Source organism: Coffea eugenioides, chromosome 2, assembly GCF_003713205.1.
Source record: "Coffea eugenioides isolate CCC68of chromosome 2, Ceug_1.0, whole genome shotgun sequence".
Classification (NCBI taxonomy): Eukaryota; Viridiplantae; Streptophyta; class Magnoliopsida; order Gentianales; family Rubiaceae; genus Coffea; species Coffea eugenioides.
In genome coordinates, this window is record NC_040036.1 from 78237583 (window position 1) to 78256627 (window position 19045).

At 37.6% G+C, this 19045-nt stretch overlaps 3 protein-coding genes across 4 annotated transcripts; 1 reads left to right on the forward strand and 2 right to left on the reverse strand.

Annotated features, from left to right (window-relative positions):
- Positions 1 to 1703: 1703 nt before the first annotated feature.
- On the reverse strand, positions 1704 to 6100 carry LOC113764141 (beta-amylase 2, chloroplastic-like). The gene is made up of 9 exons (XM_027308207.1): positions 5631 to 6100; positions 5285 to 5362; positions 4834 to 5037; positions 4440 to 4634; positions 3619 to 3783; positions 3193 to 3453; positions 2852 to 3070; positions 2183 to 2402; positions 1704 to 2073 (listed from the first exon to the last, which is right to left on the reverse strand). The coding sequence occupies exons 1-9, from the start codon at positions 5928 to 5930 to the stop codon at positions 2027 to 2029; spliced, it is 1689 nt and encodes a 562-aa protein (XP_027164008.1). The 5' UTR covers positions 5931 to 6100; the 3' UTR covers positions 1704 to 2026.
- Positions 6101 to 10299: 4199 nt separating this feature from the next.
- On the reverse strand, positions 10300 to 11497 carry LOC113763465 (gibberellin 20-oxidase-like protein). The gene is made up of 2 exons (XM_027307290.1): positions 11106 to 11497; positions 10300 to 11015 (listed from the first exon to the last, which is right to left on the reverse strand). Exons 1-2 carry the CDS (start codon positions 11462 to 11464, stop codon positions 10415 to 10417), a joined length of 960 nt encoding a protein of 319 aa, XP_027163091.1. The 5' UTR covers positions 11465 to 11497; the 3' UTR covers positions 10300 to 10414.
- A 3418-nt stretch (positions 11498 to 14915) lies between these two features.
- On the forward strand, positions 14916 to 18313 carry LOC113760735 (pentatricopeptide repeat-containing protein At4g33990-like). Of its 2 annotated transcripts, none has more exons than XM_027303426.1 (3): positions 14916 to 16937; positions 17652 to 17730; positions 17815 to 18313. In XM_027303426.1, the coding sequence occupies exon 1, from the start codon at positions 15009 to 15011 to the stop codon at positions 16914 to 16916; it is 1908 nt and encodes a 635-aa protein (XP_027159227.1). In that variant the 5' UTR covers positions 14916 to 15008; the 3' UTR covers positions 16917 to 16937; positions 17652 to 17730; positions 17815 to 18313. The 2 variants fall into 2 exon arrangements, with proteins under 2 accessions (XP_027159227.1, XP_027159228.1); XM_027303427.1 differs by having other exon boundaries at positions 17652 to 17717; positions 17807 to 17857.
- Positions 18314 to 19045: the final 732 nt, after the last annotated feature.

Consider the following 19045-nt stretch of genomic DNA (forward strand, 5'->3'; position numbering starts at 1 on the left):
CTATCTCCTTTTTTTTATTACACTCTCATCCACAATGGATCACACGAGTATAATAGCATGGGTCCACATGTCACATCAGCATTCCACTATCTCCTCTTTTATTATACTCTCTCCCCTCTTTTATTTTAATAATGCACAACTCACAACCCATAAATAAATAAATTTATTGTTTTAAAAACACTTATTTTTAAAAATAAATTATTGACGTGACACTTCAAACGTGAAAATATCATAATAATCCATTATTAATTAATAATACCCTATATATTGAATTTAACTCCACGACATAATATTAAAATTAAATAAAATACAAGTAATAATATAACGAATACTAATTTTCATTATTATTGCCTCCGAATCATTCCCAAATATGCTCGACCAAATCCGACTGAAGTTGATGATGTATTTCCCGATCACGTAGTTCTGCATTCCTTTGAAGATAATGGTGAAAATTTTCGACTGTACCTTAAGTCACAGAGATCGTTGGTTCTTCATCATCATCACCCCAGTTTCTTATTGCATCTCCCTCATCCCAGTCACAGGGATCGTTGGAAATTTGATAGATGATTGGAATTGGGTAAATTTGGAATTGGAAATGGATAATTTGGCAAATTTGGATAATTTTGGAAATTTTGGTGGTTTTGATTTTGTGAAGCGGATGAATTTTCTATATTTGGACTATTTAACATATTTCGAAAACTACTAAGATTCTCATCCATAATGATAAAATACTGAAATTTATAAAATTATATAAAGAGATTGAAATAAATGAATAAGAGAGTAGAAGAGATAATGGAGTAGAAGATTGTAAGGTGAAATAAAAAAATTACTTTGTGTATTTATAAGAAGTAAAATAAATTATTCGTTGCTAAAATATAGCTGTTGTAAAATAGCTGGCTCCAAAAATGACTGTTGTAAAATGTTTTAAAAATTGATCAAGTAAAATGCTGTCTCATTGTGGCTATTTGGACGTTTGCTGGTGTTGCCATGCCGTTTGGGTTCCACAGCATCTTCCATGACGCGCACCATCAATATTGTACGTGTAATCTCCATGATACGGCTCCAGTGGAGTCGTGTAACGGGGGCATTATACCCCCCATTATACATTGCTGTGGATGCTCTAAAACTGTGAAATCGGCAGAGAGTTCGAAGAATGTTGGTATTCTCGAGGTTCAGGAGAATTCCGGATTAGGCTCCGGTGACGGAGGAAAGAGCAAGAGAGAAATGTGTGACCGTGTGAGGGTAGGGTTTGGCACGAGTCAGGTGTTATGCACGTGCAAGGAGGGCCACAGCAGCAACAGATCTGTGAGCCAACTGCTATCAGTGGATTTGGTGTGCAATGGAGGCCAAACAAAAAAAAAAAAAAAAAATTTTTTGGTGTAATTTTCTGAAAAAGTCTAAATCTATTTGTCCTTTCCTTTTTTTGTGCAATTTTATTTGGTATGCAGTGAAGAAAAGAAGAAATTTTCTGATGGGATTTATAGTTAAAGAATCCTAACCAGCTAATTGCTTAAATCAAAGAAATAGACATTTAAGCAGCTAAATTCATTATGGTGGAGTGGTGGGCAAGGATCATTTTTAAGGGACAGAGAAGAGCCCTGTCCTACAATGCTAATGGCATTTTAGCCTGCTACACATGCCAAATTGACTTTGGTTCTGGAATGAAGCAAGTGGCAAATGGAAATCTTTCCTTGAACACAAAATTGTAAACCCCCTTCCACGAGAAGGACAAAAGTCTCTACCATTGTCAAAGAAGTGACAGTGATCCCAATACAACCCCATTGCTCATCAGGTTCTTTTGCTTTATGTACAATTGAAAGATGGAGGCACTTTTATTTATAGGGGAACACTCAATATGACTAACACTACATACCATTGTACAATGCCAACAAAGTTGAATTAGTTAGCCTTCTAACTGTTTAAGTTGCAGCTGCCTGTTATTGTCAATTCCTGTCACAAGAAGATAAAAGACTTGTACTCTCACGTTTCCTAATTCATCCACAATCTGCCAATTTGTTAAAGAATTTCAGTGAACTTCACCCAGACTGCCTGTTGAATCAGATACGGGTTCTCCTGCACATGATACATATGAAGCGAATACTGAAACCTTCATCCAATATCATTCAATTGCTGCCTGGAAGGAATTTTTAATATGGATAAGATAATCAGAGAACAAATTTACCATGCATTCTCTTTACAAATCGTTCAAACTCCACAAAGTTATGTTTCTCCATAAGAACTGGGCTCAGTCTCAGGTAGGTGAAGGCAGATAAATGTCTCCCATCTGGATTACTCAGAGGCTTGGCATTTTCTAGTATCTTGTTGTATCCTTCCCTATCATAGCAAGGTAGTGCATTCTCACTTGCTACTGCTATGCTAACATCCCATGCAGAATTTAGCACCTAAAATGATAGTTAAATACTTCAAAAAATTGCTAAAGCTAAACTGCAGAGGTAATCAGTGCATGGGCTTTCTTTTCCTCTTCTTTTCTGATGAAAATAGTTGATGGCTTTTATGTACCTAAGCTAATTTTGGATTCTGTTTCTCGTAAATTGTAATATATCGAGAGCAAACTTCAATCACATCATGCTTTATCATGTTCAACCGCCACATACAATTCGTTTTTAATATTCTTTGTCAAATATGATACCATAAGGATATGTATCGAAGATTTTTTAAAACCATGCATGAGGAATTCATGTCCAGTTGTATGCACACCATTAAGCTAATTAGGCCATTGAAACTGCATTCCCAAAATGAATGTCTTTCTCTTGAAGGGGAGTATACTAGCATTCCGTAGAAGAAAAATGTTGTTAGCAGGAATGAACCACTTAAGTTTTGAGATGCTTACCTGCCAAACTAACCCCTCAGGATCTGCTAATGCCTCCGGAAAATCTTCATGTTGGTCCAATGTACGCAACTCAACACATGTGAAATTTAGAGTGGTATCATGCTTCTTTAACATAGATGCAATTGGAGCATAGCCATCACGATTGCAAGGATTATAAAACCCAGCAGTCAACTCAGCAGCATGGCTGGCTGTCTTGTACCACCAGTGGATACCTGATAGCTGCTCAAGAACCAAAATATATCAAGACTTGGATTTTAAACTAAGATTAAAAGGGTAATATTCATTTTGAACAGAGAACAATGTCATGTTTCTCTGTTCATGACCTTTTTGTAGATGGTAACCTTTGCAGCAATCGCAGTTCCTTCAAAGGCCAAGTTTGCAAGAGAAAGAACACGATCACCATGATCAACTAGAATCTGAGAGTACCAATTTAGAAAGAACCTTCCATAGTAGCCATCATAATCACCTCCATCACAAAAGAATCTTGTTTCATGTGGCCTAGAATTGTAAGAACTTGCATTATCAGGTCCTTTACCCCAAAATGTGTGTCCCCTCACTTCTGCTGCCTTTTTCAGACTCTTCATCAAGTATTTGTCATGGCACTTGAGAAGCAGAAAAGGTTTTATAAGTTACAATAGTTGCAGCAGACTCAAGAGAAACCTGAAATATAACGTAATAAAGGAGAAAATGGGCAAAAAAAAAAACACTATATCGTAGAAAAGTTGGTGGCCTAACAAATGGTGCATGAGTCATTGCATAAGAAGTACCTGAAATGCACCAATTCCAGGGTATTTCCAACCATGTTTTGCTGGATAAGAAGGATAGCGCAGCTCTCCACATGGACCTAGTCCAATTTCTATGTCAGAGATAGCTCCATCTTCGAAGAACTCATCAAACTCCACACGAAAGCTTCTCATGTAATCAAAGTAAACCTACATTGTTTGGATAAGGAAAAATGAAAATGGTTTAGCAACAAAATCATCATCAGAAGCACAGAAAAAAAGTTCTGAATGAAGTCCATTTGATGCGAATGAAAACTCATGAGTATGAATTGCATAATTCTGGAATGAAGAGGTTGATTACATGATACTGATACTATCCACATGTTTGGAAACAACTGGCCTCAGCAGCCAAAAAAAGAAAGAAGAAAAATGAGGGTGACATAAATATAATGTGCCATATCAGTTTCTTAATATCTTAAAGATACTATAGAAAATTGATTGCTGTTGGATCACAGTCATCTTTAATACAGTGTGCCAGAGGCTGCACCCGATTCACAGCCACCTGCAAGTCATGTTTCCAAGAATGATCTAATTCCAGGTTTCAGTGTTAGCTTATGGCCAGGCCTAAATTCATTTGGAGATCATTCACTTCTAGAGCATCATTCCATTTATCCATATCAAACTTGAGGCCAAATAAGGTCCTATGCTGCTTCCAAGTCCAGAGAAAACCAACTGATTTCTGTGCAACGGCCAGGCTTCCTCACTAGCAGGTAAGCTCCAATTAGGGAGACAATAAATGCACAGATGACTGAATAGAAATCTTCATAACATAAAAATAGACTTTACAAGATAAGAACCTATAGTACCTCTAGAGCAGTACGACCCCTTAGAACCCGTTCCTTGTCAATTCCCCAAGTAAGGCATTCATGGTTTCGTCTTCCATCTCTATCTGTAAAAAATATGTCTGGATTTCCACAGCCAATTTCTGTCACCCACTGTGGAAGTGGTATATGAACATCATCACCTACATTTCCACCACATTCATGGAAGGACATAACAACCTGCAAAATTGTTTTCACTAAAACTTATCTGAAGATTTTAAAAGGAAGTACAACCAATTCAACACCCCCTCCCACTCCCTCCTCCCCCCCCACACCCAAACCAAAAAATAATTAAAAAAAAGGCAGAAGTAACTCAGGGAGGACGCCATCAAAAAATAAACAGTTGTTGTAATAATCTAAGAAGTTCTGCACCTCTCACCTGTAATTTTAGATCAAGGTCGCGCACAATCTGAAAAAGCCTCTTGTAACCATTCCAATTGTATTGTTGTGGAACATGAGCCTCCACTATTCCCCACCAGCAGTCAACCATAACTCCATCAACTTTTATTGACTTCAAGATCTTTAGGTGGTTTATCAGATCATCAGGATTAACCAACTCACACTCCATATTGATAACGCCTAGCTGTTTTCGAAAGAAGCAAGCTAGTGATTAGTGCAACGGTACTCTAACTCTGTTACACTGGTGGTCGAGAATCAAGTAAGATGGAGATAATACAACTATTTCACTAATATTTGTTTACTAAAGGGAAATCGAACCTAAGAAACACAGAAGACTTGGTGACAGTCTAACCTATATCTGGGAAAAAGTATTACCATTGCATGAGATGTATGAGTTAATGAACGTGTAAAAATCAACTGTTGTAACTCACTGGTAGCATCACATATATAGGGACATAAGCTGTGCCTGTAAAATCTCTTTCTGGCAATCTTAGCTCTCCGTCAACCACCTGTGCGAATAAGAAAAGTCTGAGCAGCTGAAAAAACATAATTCCCCCTTTAGTGAAGGATGATCATACAACGAATTGGAATCTTTCCTTACTAGCTAGCCGATTAGTAAAGCTGCATGCCAACATCTCGTACATCAATCCATATAAATATTAGCTACAATTCTAGACTTATAGTCTAATAATTTCGCAATGCACCCGTATTTAATTTCTATAAATAGTTCAAACACATTTTTCAAGAAAGTCGAGAATCTTTGAAGGGCTTACGTACCTGATTGTAATCATTAATGTTGGTGGAAGATATACCATCGGGCGAACTTGAATCATTGTCTCCGGCTATTGGATGATGATCCTCCACGCTCTCTCCCGTGTCTCGGACCAGAGCCCGAGTAGCAGAATTGGCGAAAACGCACTTTAATTTCCGCACTGAGTAGGGGAGTCTGAAATCGAACTTTGAAGACGCCAAGAAAAGAGACTGGCTTCGTCCCACCACCACTTGCGAAGCCATAGTTGAAGATGAAGAAGAAGGAGGTGGCCTAATCATCATGTTGAAGCTTTGCTGCAATGCCATTTCAGGCTTTTCTTCTAAGTTCTAGCTCTGTTTCTCTATTATGATTTGCCTTGGCATCTTAATATGCGGGTGGAAACGAACTAACAAAGAGGGAAAGAAAGGGAGAGGATGGCGGGGCAAGAAATCCGTGAAAGAAAAGTGAAGGTGGGGTTACGGGATCCGGTGTTACATTGTACAGTAAAATTAGTTTACTACGTCACTTTCAATTTCTGGGCTGATTTCCTGTACACTACGCAGAACACACGTGTGGAAGAAGGGATAGGATAGAATAGAATAGAATATTACACTCTTTGCCGGCCCACAATTAGTAGTGTAGTATTACACATTTTTAAAAAAAAATAAATGCATACAAATTGCCAAATAAAATTTCATTTTAAATTTATGTGACACATGAATATGATTTCATTTTGTTCATAATAATACATCCACAATCTACCATATTCTTGAATCACGAAAATGTTTATATAAAACATTTGTTTGGATAGTGTATTATTTGAAATATTTTTTGGAATAATTACTGTAGCACTTTTTGTGATATGATGTATGTGAGATAAAAAAGTGATTGGGAATATAAAAACGTAGGTTGGAAAATGTGTTTGTGATGCAAGCGAAATATTTTCCGTGATCACATTTCCGTGATCACATTTCCCTATTACCTTTTTTCCTCACATACATCAAATCGCTACAGTAATTTTTCCATGAAAAATCACAGAAAATGCAATCCAAACACAACCTTATTTGGAATAATTTTGGTATCCAAACACTCGGAATCATTTTTCTAACGAGTATTCTCACTCATTATTAAAATATTTAAAATACATATGATCTAACGTATAGATACACGCTAACAATTGTTACGTTCTTTTATATTTATATACTTTTTTTAAAATTTAACAGATGAATTTCATCTCACTCGTTAGACAAACTCAAAATTCAATTAATCATCAATCATATGTGTAATTATATGATAGTTCATGATAGTAAAGATTGATCCTGCCGGCTTCTAAACTTAAAACAAAAAAAAAAGTATGTAAGAATGTGTAAAAAAAAAAATTTTAAGTATTGAGGAGAGTTTGATAAATAACCCATCCAAAACGTCAAAGACACGCTACCATTCTTAATTTAGGAAAAAAAAACTCAATTAAAATTATTGCAGCTGATCTGTTAGTGCGGCGGGCAGTCCAACCGAAAAAAGTAACATGATTTTTGTACCCCTAACTTTGAAACGCTACCTAAAAGCTAAGCCATGGTACAGCTGCCAAAATCAACATTCTCTGTGGGTTTGGATATTAGCGTAAATTTCAAGCTCTAACGTGATATATTTGGTCAAATTAACAGTATGCAAGTTCAATTTCAGCTAGGGCTGAAAACATGTCTCAACGAACCGGACAGAGGTTTGTTCATAATTGGTTTGAAGATTAAAATGAATGTTTGAACTTGACGTGTGCTTGATAATTTTTTAAAAGAAATTGATTGAGATTAGTTTGATATTTTAGATGTTTGTTCACGAAAAGTTTAGATTGGCTTATCAAAGTATCGAGTTCAAGCACATCCAATCAAAACTTGGTTTGGCTTGAAATTTCATATTATATTATATAGATATTATATAGAGATTTTCACTCTAATTTGTTGCTTTTTTCACTTAATTTTTGCTCTATGATATTTAAGAAATCAATTACGATGAATTAGGGACGTGATTAAAATCAGTTATGCTTATTTAAGAAATCCATTTGTGATGAATTAGGGATGAAATTAAAATCAACTTGCTATTTTATAAGGGAAGGAAAGAAGTGAAGTTAAAGAAGGAAACTATAAGTATATTTTTATGAAATTTATTTGTCTTATATGTTCTTGAACATCGTGAAGATTGTGATTGGTTACTTAATATTTTCTAACTTGAAATCATGTTCGAGTTTGGATTGATATCTAAACAAACAGATTTGAACGAGTTTAGTTCAAGTCAAAACTCAAGTTGAGTACCAAGATATTTGGTTCGATTCATTGCCTTAATTTCAGCCTAAGCACTATCCTTAATTGTTTAATCATCCATGCGTGCTTTGCCACCAGTTGGCTTTAATACAAATTAGCTCCAGTTCCAAATCTTATATTTATCATCAGAAGGAAATTTTCAAATATTATTAACTCTGAAAAACAGTAACAAACATATTGACACAAAAAAAGTGACAAAGATTCAAAGCATATTCAAGCCTTCCAAATACCCAAAAAAAAAAGAGCTTCTCAAAAAATTATTTATAAGCACAAAAATTCAAAAATCAAGAAATGCCTATAATCAAAAAGATATTCAAATACAAGTATATTACTAACCAAAAACGGATACAGTACAAGACAAGAGTAATACATCACCGGTGTGAATTTGTGGAGCTACGAGAAACTGAATAATTTCAAAAAAAAAAAATTTATGCAACTTCATCTGGAATCATCTTTTCATGGGTTTTGATCGATTTTCATTTCTTCTCCTTCACAATCTTGGCTCCAGGACCCCCAAGAAACTAGGAGACTAGGAAATGCATTGTGCCTTGTGTTATAGATGAATTGCCTATTGAGAGTACGCCCAAGAAACCAGTTTAAAGGCGTGGTTTGAGCAGCAAGTCAAAGACTTACGTCTTCAAATGCCTTATAAAGGCGGAAACGAAGAGTAACTGAACAAAGATCACGCTTCAGCTCATACCTCGAAGGCTGCGCATGAAAGCGTGTGTTATATCAATGGAAAAGCAAGCACGCTTTCCCCTAGAGGAGTAGTTGTTTGAGACACTGAGAATGACACCCACAATCAATTTTCTTGACTTGTCAAGTTGAAGATTATATATATATATATAATCTGCTACTTTTAGAGGATTTCTTGATGCATGCTAAAGTCATAATTTGAAATAGTTAGACAAAAGTAGCAAAAGCCAATAGTTTCTTGGGCTGTTGGTTCAATCCTTGCCTCTCACCTTGTCATTTAATTGTGATTTCTTCCGACGGGAAATCTTGTCGGTTTCCCCTCCCCTTAGACTAGATTAGAGTAGGTTATACAAATGTTATCGTTGCGCAAAAAAAAAGAGACAAAAGTAGCAAAAAATGACTAATAATGGGTATTTGCTAGTAATGTACATTATGCTTCTGCTTCTATCATACTTTGACTTAATTTTGTTCACTCTTTCATAGTTTCATCTTGATCAGAAACTGGCTAGTTTCTTTGTTTTGGTAGAAGTTCTGCCGCGCGAAGGCCAAAATCACCAAGAAAGAGCCGCAAAACACCACCACCACCCTCTGGCCATATAATGTATTTAAATACAGGTATTATCTGCATTAATTAGTAAATGGCTGAATAAGAACATCAATCAATCAACAAGAGCCATTGGATTGTTTGACTTTTACTGTTTTGAGCATGATTCCTGCAAATGCAAATTGCAAACCATGTGGAGACAACCATCATTACACACTTGTATAGGGCCATTCTGATTAAAGTGACTTTTTTGAACAGTTGACTGTTGTAAATCATGATTAATGTGTATGATTTTTTAAGTTTCCAATTATTCCACAGTCCAGCATCAAAGTTCGCAGCATTATCATTGCGGTTGGCTTTACAGAAAGATGATTGCAGTATATATATTTTCACTAGATCTTCTTGCATATGTTAAAAGGGTGTCGACAAAAGCAACACCAGCTTTTCTCTGCCGGCCCCCGCATAAATCATGGCTATCCAACTAGCCTGTATTGTCGATCTATCTACATCCATGAATCATTGGTCTAAGACTTGATGCAGTTCATGTCCAGCATTTTGCCTTGTGATTGGTAGGGGAACTTACAAGCTCAAAGAAGTTAGAAGCGACTAGTTTCTTGTTAGGTTTTGATTTCAGCTAAGAAAAATGTACCATTCTTGGAACAATATAGTAATGAATTTTGCTACATTCATGACAATATGTCCTGATTTTTTTTAACTCGTAAAAACCCTCAAGTGCAGGAAGAATCTAGGTAGGATACAAAGAAAATAAATGTCTGCAGTAGACCTTATTGTGTTCTTGGCAAATAAGTCTTGATTAAGTAAACCAATTATAGTACAACATTGGCAGCAAAATGAGAAAAGAATCCTGCAGCTTATAGAATTGGATATGTGCTTCCAGCCATTATTAGCTCTCCATACATAAACATCTAGGCAAACATTTGAAAAGCTGATTACAATTTACATCATGTACAAGTTGGAAATTCTTGTTCCAACCGTGCACGCCTTATGTTATTACTACTAACTGGTCAAATTCAAACACCCCCCCCCCCCCCTAATTCCTCACTATATTCTCCTTCCCTTCTTTCACTATACACAAACGAGCATTATGCAAACATGTGATCATAAGACAAACCAGCATGATAGCAGCAGAACTCTCAGAATCCAATTCCTAGATTGCCATCATAAAAATGACTGATGATATCTTCGTCATGTAACATATATTCCAACCTAAACTTAACTTAGGTTTCCACTTCTGTTACTCAATCCCTGCAAAATCTTTAACGGTGAAGCCAACTTTCTCAAACTTTCCCTTTTCATTGTTCTCTCTGAATTTCAGGTAATCTGAGCAAACAAAGGGCTTGTAAATCCTTGAATTTTCCCTGCCTACCACTTCATCAGGTGCCAATATAATTTTTTCATCCTCAAAGCACCAAAAGAAAGCTAGAGAGAACCGATTCACAAGCTTTCTAAGAACAACACGGTGCTCAGATGACCTGAACTTGTCATTGCTCCAAGCTTGCAAGACGTCACCAATATTGACCACTAGTGTCCCTTCACAAGGGACAATGTCCATCCATTTTCCTTCCCTTGATTTAACTTGGAGCCCTCCAACTTCATCTTGATACACAATCGTTATACAGCTCATATCAGTATGCATTCCTAGGCCTTCAGCTTCTTCTTCTTCTTCTAAACTTTCTGGAGGGGCATAGTTGTTAATTCTCAAATAGCCCTGACAGTTGCTGAACTCAGAATTATAGTACTTCATCTCAAATTCAGCTCCCAAGCTCATCAAGACAAGCTTCAGAACTTCTTTTGATATCTCTGTCATTTTTCTTCCATACTCCTGCAATATCTCACTGAAAATGAAAAACACGAGCATTTTCAAGAAGCCCTCTAAGAATACACAACAAAGAAGGGACTGGAAACATCAAATAAACAAATGTTACCTAAACTCACTGATGTTTGGTGCAGATAGGACCTCTGCAGAATCCTGAGCAGATGCAGCAAAATCTGGTCCAGAAACTCTAAGGCTCTCAAAGAATGGAGATGCAATGAAATGAGGAGTGTAAGTTTTCAAAGATGAAAAAGGGCCTAGCTTGAGTTTGGTCTCCGAAGGAAGGCTGAAGAGGTCTTTGGAGAGAGAGAGAATCTTGTCATACAGTTCCTTGGAGATCCCATGATTAGTTATCTGGAAGAATCCCCATTCACTGCAGGCTGCAGTCAAAGAGGACAGAGAGCATGAATCCAATGGCTTCGAGATATCCAAACTAGGTAGTTTTATGTTTGTCTGGGATTCAGAAATCATTGTCTAAAGCTAAGTAGAGTAGGTTAGTTTTGTCTGGATAGGATGGCTATAAAGCTAATAAGAAGGAAAGAGGTTTATAGGGGTATTAAGTACATATGCCTTTAAGCCCTCAAAACCTGATTATTGTTAACTATTTTTGGTACTCTAGACCATCACATGCATGCATAGGCACACATCAATATAATGATTCAACTTTGGGAGCTCAATTTGGAATAACATATTGCATTAGAGTTGGAAATTAAGTGAGGACTGTATTTGTCTCTTGTGGAACAATATTAAAATGTTTGAATTGCTAAGTGCTAACATAATCAGCTCAAGCATGGGCCAATTCTAGGCGCTCCCCTATAACAAAGAGCGGAAAGTATGTGCAGTTGAGCATCTACAGCCAAGAAAACGTTGACTGAATATTTCCACCCGCGCATGGTTGTTCAGATCATGGAATTTGCTAGCGAAGTTAAGATCATCTCTCAAACACTTCAAAACCAAATAGGGTGCCAAGATTCAAGAGTTAAAGGATCGGGGGAGGACTGGAGGAGTCGTTAGGACTTAACAGTGATCTGTTTTCTAATTTGGCATCAATGCAAAAGCTGGTGCAAATTAATGTCGAGACACCTGCATTAGTATGGCAGCCGATAACTCAGTCAAGAATAGCTCAAATCGGTGACAGTCAAATTAGGTTGAGCATAGCTTTTGACTCTTTTCACACTTCACCTAGATTGATTAGTAAATTACCCTCCTTGATGCCTACAAAAAAAAAAAAAAAAAAAGAAACTAGCCTCCTTGATCGATATAATTTCCATTCTGAAGTCAAATGTTTTGGTTTTGGGAAGGACCCTTTATATTTTCTATCAATTTGTTGAAGGATACATTTGGTTTTTTCCATTCATTCACCACATTGGACTAGAATCTCATGGGGTTGCAGCCCTTTTACTTCTTCCAGTGGGATAATATTGATTGTGTACAATTCTCCATAGAAGTCCTTGCTAGCACCTCCCTCACCAAGATGAACCATCACCTCGTGCAAAAGGGAACTAGACCAAATGAGTTCATATCCTGTTGCAGTTCATCAAAACCTGTTTAATTTGGAAGTGTAGTTATTTACAGCGATGACAAGTTAGTTCCTCAGACAATCTTATTAGGTAAAAACTTCAAAACCATTGCCGATTACTGCGATGTTGGGTTGATAATTGTAGTCATTATTGTGGAAAATGAGACAGCCGCCTTTCACACATCGGATGCCAAGATTTCTGCCGTCAATTCTCAAGTCAAGAATATCATAATTGTAGTTCAAAAAAGAAAGAACAAAAGGAGAATGATATAGGTGGACCAAATTATACAGAATTACTCCTGACAAATGAGTTTCTAATTTTTAATCCAAAACGTACTACTTAGCTAGGTGCACACTAAAATGTTCTTGATCATTGCAGCCTCCACTTTTTTACCAATAAAGACATTCCACTAACTGACAATTGCATATCCCCTCTCAACATTGTCAACACACGTTAGTCTCTTTCTTTGTTTCTCTTTTGTTTCAACATCAACTATTCTTACATTCTAGCTAATGAAAAGACTACATTAAAGTTGTGATATTCTCCAAAGGAGATTTAAGTAATTATACTATTAGAGTACTTGTGTATTTCCACCTTAGATAGATAGGCTCATGGCATATCCACCTCAGTGATGTGTGCATAGTTATATATATAATTTTTTTTTGCTGATAAAGTAGTAATTTGTAATCTGTAGTTAGATTAAAACTTGAAAGGGTTTTATATATCTTTCTGTGACATCGTCTCCAATTCTCCAAGAGGAAAAGGAATCATTTTCAACAAAAAATATACTGCAACGATTTGATATATATAGGATAAAAAGTAATTAAACAATGTGTTCATGAAAAATGTAAACATTTTAAAGAAAAATAGCTTTTCGAACATGGCCATGAAAAAAACTATTATTTGCCTAGTCTTGGCAATTGGTGGATAGGTTGATTGTTAAGGGGGTTATTTTGTAGGTTGGAAAGAATTTGGGGGCCATGTAGTAGTTTTTAGTCCAAATCCAAAAGGGCAAATTATCCAATTGGCCCTTTAACTCTTTGTCTAGGTAAAATTAAGCCCCTCATCTATTTTTTGCTGACTTTAAGCCCTCGAACTTGTAAAATGGGGAACCCGTGGCCCTTTCAGCCAGTTTCTCCGGTTTTGCAACTGGAGGACCAATTCACACGAACGCCAGTGTGCTTCTTTCAAGGGCATTTTTGTCCTCATATTCTAAGCAAAAAGGGCATACATAGTCCACCTTTCTATTTGATTTCCCTCACCTCCCTTACTTTTCCCTGCGCAACCCCCACGCAATCCCATGGCCGTCTCTGTCGCCACCGCAGCAGCCGCGGCCGCCGCGGCCTCCCAGAAGCTCTCTCCGCTTACAACCCCTCCTCATGACAAGCCCTTCTGCTCTTCCTTCTCAAAAACCCTTATAAAATCCTGCCACCCCGTCACCCACAGCCGCAAAGTCCACTGGACCGGTGTCTCGGCCGCTTCCAAGAATCATATCTCCGACGTCGTCTCCGATGTCTCCGATGATTATGACGACAAACCCAAAGAGAAGTGAGGCGTGATGGGCATCTATGGTGACCCCGAAGCTTCTCGCCTGTGCTATTTAGCCCTCCACGCGGTCCAGCACCGCGGCCAAGAAGGCGCCGGCATCGTCTCCGTCCATGACAACGTCCTCAAATCGATTACTGGAGTTGGTTTGGTTTCTGATGTCTTTAACGAGTCCAAGCTTGCATCTTTGAGGATATTGGTTTGGTTTCTGATGTCTTTAATGCTTGGTGAGGTAATTGGTTGTGGATAAAGACGGGGTTGGATCCCTTTGTCTGATGTCTCATCTGGAGCCTAAGTCTTGCATCTTTGAGAATATTTATTTTTCTTTACCCAATTCAGTAGTTTTTGGGAAGTCCGTTTACGAGTCTAGGCGGACATTTGGGGAAATTTTGGCCACTGTATTCCCCGTTGATTTCTAAGCCAGTGGAGGGAATGTGGACTATGTGTGCCCTTTTTGCTTAGAATATGAGGACAAAAATGCCCTTGAAAGAAGCACACTGGCGTTCGTGTGAATTGGTCCTCCGGTTGCAAAATCGGAGAAACTGGCTAAAAGGGCCACGGATTTCCCATTTTACAAGTTCAAGGGTTTAAAGTCAGCAAAAAATAGACGAGGGGCTTAATTTTACCTAGACAAAGAGTTAAAGGGCCAATTGGATAATTTGCCCAATCCAAAACAATCTCAGGGCTAAATGTAATTAATACTTACAATTAAAGGGAAAAAAAAAAGCCCCCAAAAGGGCAAAAAAAATGGAAAAGAATCTAAAAAATAAAATTTTTGCTGATTGGGTGGTTTTAATGACCTTGAATTCAAAGGCGGCGGGACTGCAGGCGTCTCTCTCGTTCACCTGACAGCAATCTCTCTCTCTGGGCAATTCGATGCTTAGACCTTTAAAGACCTCCTCCGTGTGATACTTTCTTAGTCTGGAGAAGGTTGCCGAAGGAAGTGTCATATGTGCTCTCCTCTCCGAAATGCACGTGAACTGTTCGTGAAAATTCCCAAAAGGATTTCTCTTTTCCGAACCTCAACACGCGCCTTACTTCACAACTCGTCATGGCAAAACCACTCTTCTCTTCAAGAACTATATGTTTCTGTGGAAGACGAAAATGTGGTGTCGTGGACGGCGCAAATATCCCATTTGGAGAGGGAAAACCAGCCAGAGCAAGCAATTGGGCTCTTCAAAACAATGCTTATGAGGGATCAAAAACCAAATTTTGTCACGGTTTTGAGCGTTATACGAGCAATTGGTCAATTGGGTTCCAAAAACATGGCTAGTATGATTCATGGTTTCGCCATAAAATTGGGATGTGATTCAGAACTACCCTTAGTAACGGGACTCCTCGGGGCTTACTCTTCTGGTTGGGATATTGGAGCTGTTAGGATACTGTTTGCTCTGACCCCAAACAAAGATGTAATTTTATGGAGTGCAATGGTTTCGGCGTGTGTAAAGAATGAGGAGTATGTGGAGGCCTTGAATATTTTTAGAAAAATGCAAAGTTGCGGTGTGCAACCAAACCGTGTGAGCATTGTTACTGTGCTTCCCGCATGCGCTAATCTTGGTACTTTGTGGTTAGGGAAAGAAATTCATGGTTTTTCTATTAAAAGAGACTTCAATTCTCATATTAACCTGCAGAATTCACTTGTCGATATGTACGCAAAGTGCAGACTTTGGAGTTACTCAGTGCAAGTTTCCAGCAGCATGCAAACAAAGGATGTTGTTTCTTGGAGGAGTATGATATGCGGATCTATCACGAATGAAGGTCCAGCAAGGACTTTGATTTTGTTCTCGCAGATGCGATCTTCTTGTGTTGAAGTTGATGTCAATACTGTTCGTGTAATAATAGTAGCATCTTCACAGTTGGAGGAGATTAAAGTTGGACTTGGACTGCATGGACTTGCTCTGAAGATGGGATACGTGGAAGATATATCGCTCATGACTGCAATTCTTCAAATGTATGCTAACTTTGGGGAAATTGGGTCAGCAAAGACCTTGTTTGATTACCTAGACAATAAAGATCTTATTGCTTGGAGTGCAATGATCGCAGCTTATGTCCAAAATGAACAACCTTTTGATGCTTTCAAAGTGTATAGACAGATGCAATCAGCTGGTGAGAAGCCTAATGAGGTCACTTTTCTTAGTTTACTGCAATCTTGCTCCTCCATGACAGCTCAGGAAATTGGAGAAAGTATACATGCATATCTCTTAAAGGCTGGATATATGTTGAATGCATTTGTGACATCTGCATTAATCGACATGTATTGTAAGTTTGGAAGAACAAGGCAAGGAGTGGCTCTTTTTGATGAAAATCATAGCAGAGATCTTGTATGTTGGAGCTCGATGATCAATGGATATGGGATTAATGGATTGGGAGAGGAGGCTCTTCATTGCTTTTCAAACATGTTGCATTGTGGAGTAAAACCCAATGAAGTGGTTTTCATTTCTCTTCTGGCTGCTTGTAGCCATTGTGGCCTTGAATATGAGGGTTGGAGCTGGTTTTATGCAATGGGAGAGAAATTTGGCATAACTCCAAAACTTGCACATTATGCCTGCATGGTGGATATGCTTAGTCGTCAAGGGAACGTTGAAGAAGCTTTTGAATTCGTGAAGAAGATGCCCATCAATCCTGATAAACGGATATGGGGAGCAATTCTTGCTGGCTGTAGAGAAACTTGTGGATCTTCTGAAGTATCAGAAATAGCAGCCAGGCAACTTCTTAGTTTGGACCCGGAGAATGCCAGTTATCATGTATTTCTATCGAACTTATATGCAGAACAAGGCAGGTGGAAAGAGGCAGCAAAGTTGAGAGAATTGGTGGATTCAAGGGGATTGAAGAAAGAGATCGGTCATAGTATGATTTAATGCACATACATACTGATGGAGGTGATCAAGTCCAGACCTCTGAATTGCACAGGACACATATAGTTTTTATAGCTGGCAATAAAAACTTTTAACATATCGTCTTATCCTTAGTAACTGGCAATAATAATCTTTAACAAATTATCTTATCCTTAGTTAATCTTGAATGTCCCTTAGTTTATTCATTTCGGTTTCCAAAATGCTTCATAACTTATAAGCCCTCCACCATTATGATTTCCAACAGCTAGCTCCTCTGACAATTTTATCACACTGTGTATCAATGGAGCAAAGTAACTGACCAACAAATTTATTTGCTCATTAAATCTTGATTCAACACGAAATGTGACTCATTTAGTAATTAATACTACAATATGTCATAAATTCATCTATTCTCTGCATGAGATAGAGAGAGGGAGAACGTTAATTAGCCTTGAAACGCGAAATAAGTTTCAACATCCCAGCATAAATTGTCATAATGCATGCAACAGAGACTGATGTCCAGCCTCCCTTGCATAAGAAGCAGGGACGGCAGAACAATTCTTTTTTCTCTTCTGTAATGGGAGGAACACTTGAAGTACTTCTTGTTAGTGCTGAAGGCATTAGGCACACTAACATAGTAGGTACTTCTTTTTTAGTGCTAAAAGTTTAATAGTTCTGATTAACTCTTTTTCTTGATAATATTGAGCTTTACAACAATAGTGGAGTTTTGAACCTTTTGAGCTTATGATTCTTGGACAGGGAAACCAACCTACTATGTAATTCTTGAGTGCAGAGATCAAGTTCACCAAAGTAAAACATCTAGAGGTACAATTTTCTGGTAGGTTTTTCCAGATTTTTAGCCTTCCATTCCACAGAGACGATGTTTCTTGATTTGTCCTGATGTAGAAGTTCAGTGCTGCAGGTCACGAAGAAGTTTTCTGGAACGAAAAATTTACATTTGAATTGCCAGAGCGGGGAACGGACGACGAGATCTACCTCAAACTTAAAATCATGGATGAAGAATTTTTCTCACGTGGTGCATTTGTAGGCCAAACAACGTACAGAAAATTCAACTGCCTGGAAAACAATTTCCTAAAATTTTGCACTCTACCCCATGATTCTCATTAGTTCTTCTTTTTAAGCTTCTCTTGTTTCAACAATGTCTAAGTTAAATCAGGATAACTTTCCAAGTCTGTGTTATATTGCACCATGAGGGAAAAATGATTATACCATCATAAACTACTAAATTATTTGTATTACTAAGTCACCCTATTTTGCATACCACATGTAGTGACCTGTTAATTATATGTGCTAATTTGCTGTTCTTTAGTATCTTCCTCAAAGGTATAATCGTGGAGGGGAAAGACAAAGGAATCATAGAAGTGAAACCAGCTCCATACAATGTTGTTCTTGATGATGACACTTTTAAAGGGCAGATAAGTATCGGACTCAAATACTCTGCAAATGCTGCAAATGTAAGTAATACATGCATGCACTCGTATTATATATATATGTATCTATCTTCATTTGCATGAAAATCTACCCAGTGAATTCAGCATTTACACTACCTGAATCACCTGGGATTCACTCTAAGTACTGCTATTACTGCTACATTTTTCAGCTTAAAATACAACAAATAGAGAGAAGGCAAGGTGAAGCGGATGAGAATGGAGAGAAGGGATCAGTTGGCCTCTCCATATGCAGTTCTATAGCAACTTTCTGGCGAAATCCCTGGTGGAGGTTCTTGTTTCGCTCTAAGAAGTCAAAATCCAGAGAGAAACAGAAACGAAACTAATTAGGGCGTTGCCATGCTTTGGAATCCAGCTTAATCATGTGATGCACCAAGTCAAGGAGAAAATTATACACGCTAAACTGCTAAAGGATCTGATTTTGTGTCCATGTTTTAGATCCATTAACAATCAGATCAGCTAATGCTTTCCTCAGGAGGGGAAAAAATTTGCTAATGCTTTAAATGTCTGTTTATTATTCCGAAAAATAGTGTCATAATCACTTGGACAAGTTCTTCTTGCTTTCGGTCAACTGTGTTGCAGCATATTCAATCTAGTAGTGAATAGAAGTTTCTAATGCTCCCTCTTTTTGGTCTACTCCTTTCTCTTCTTTTTTTTTTTTTTTTTTATTTTTTTTTAGAAATT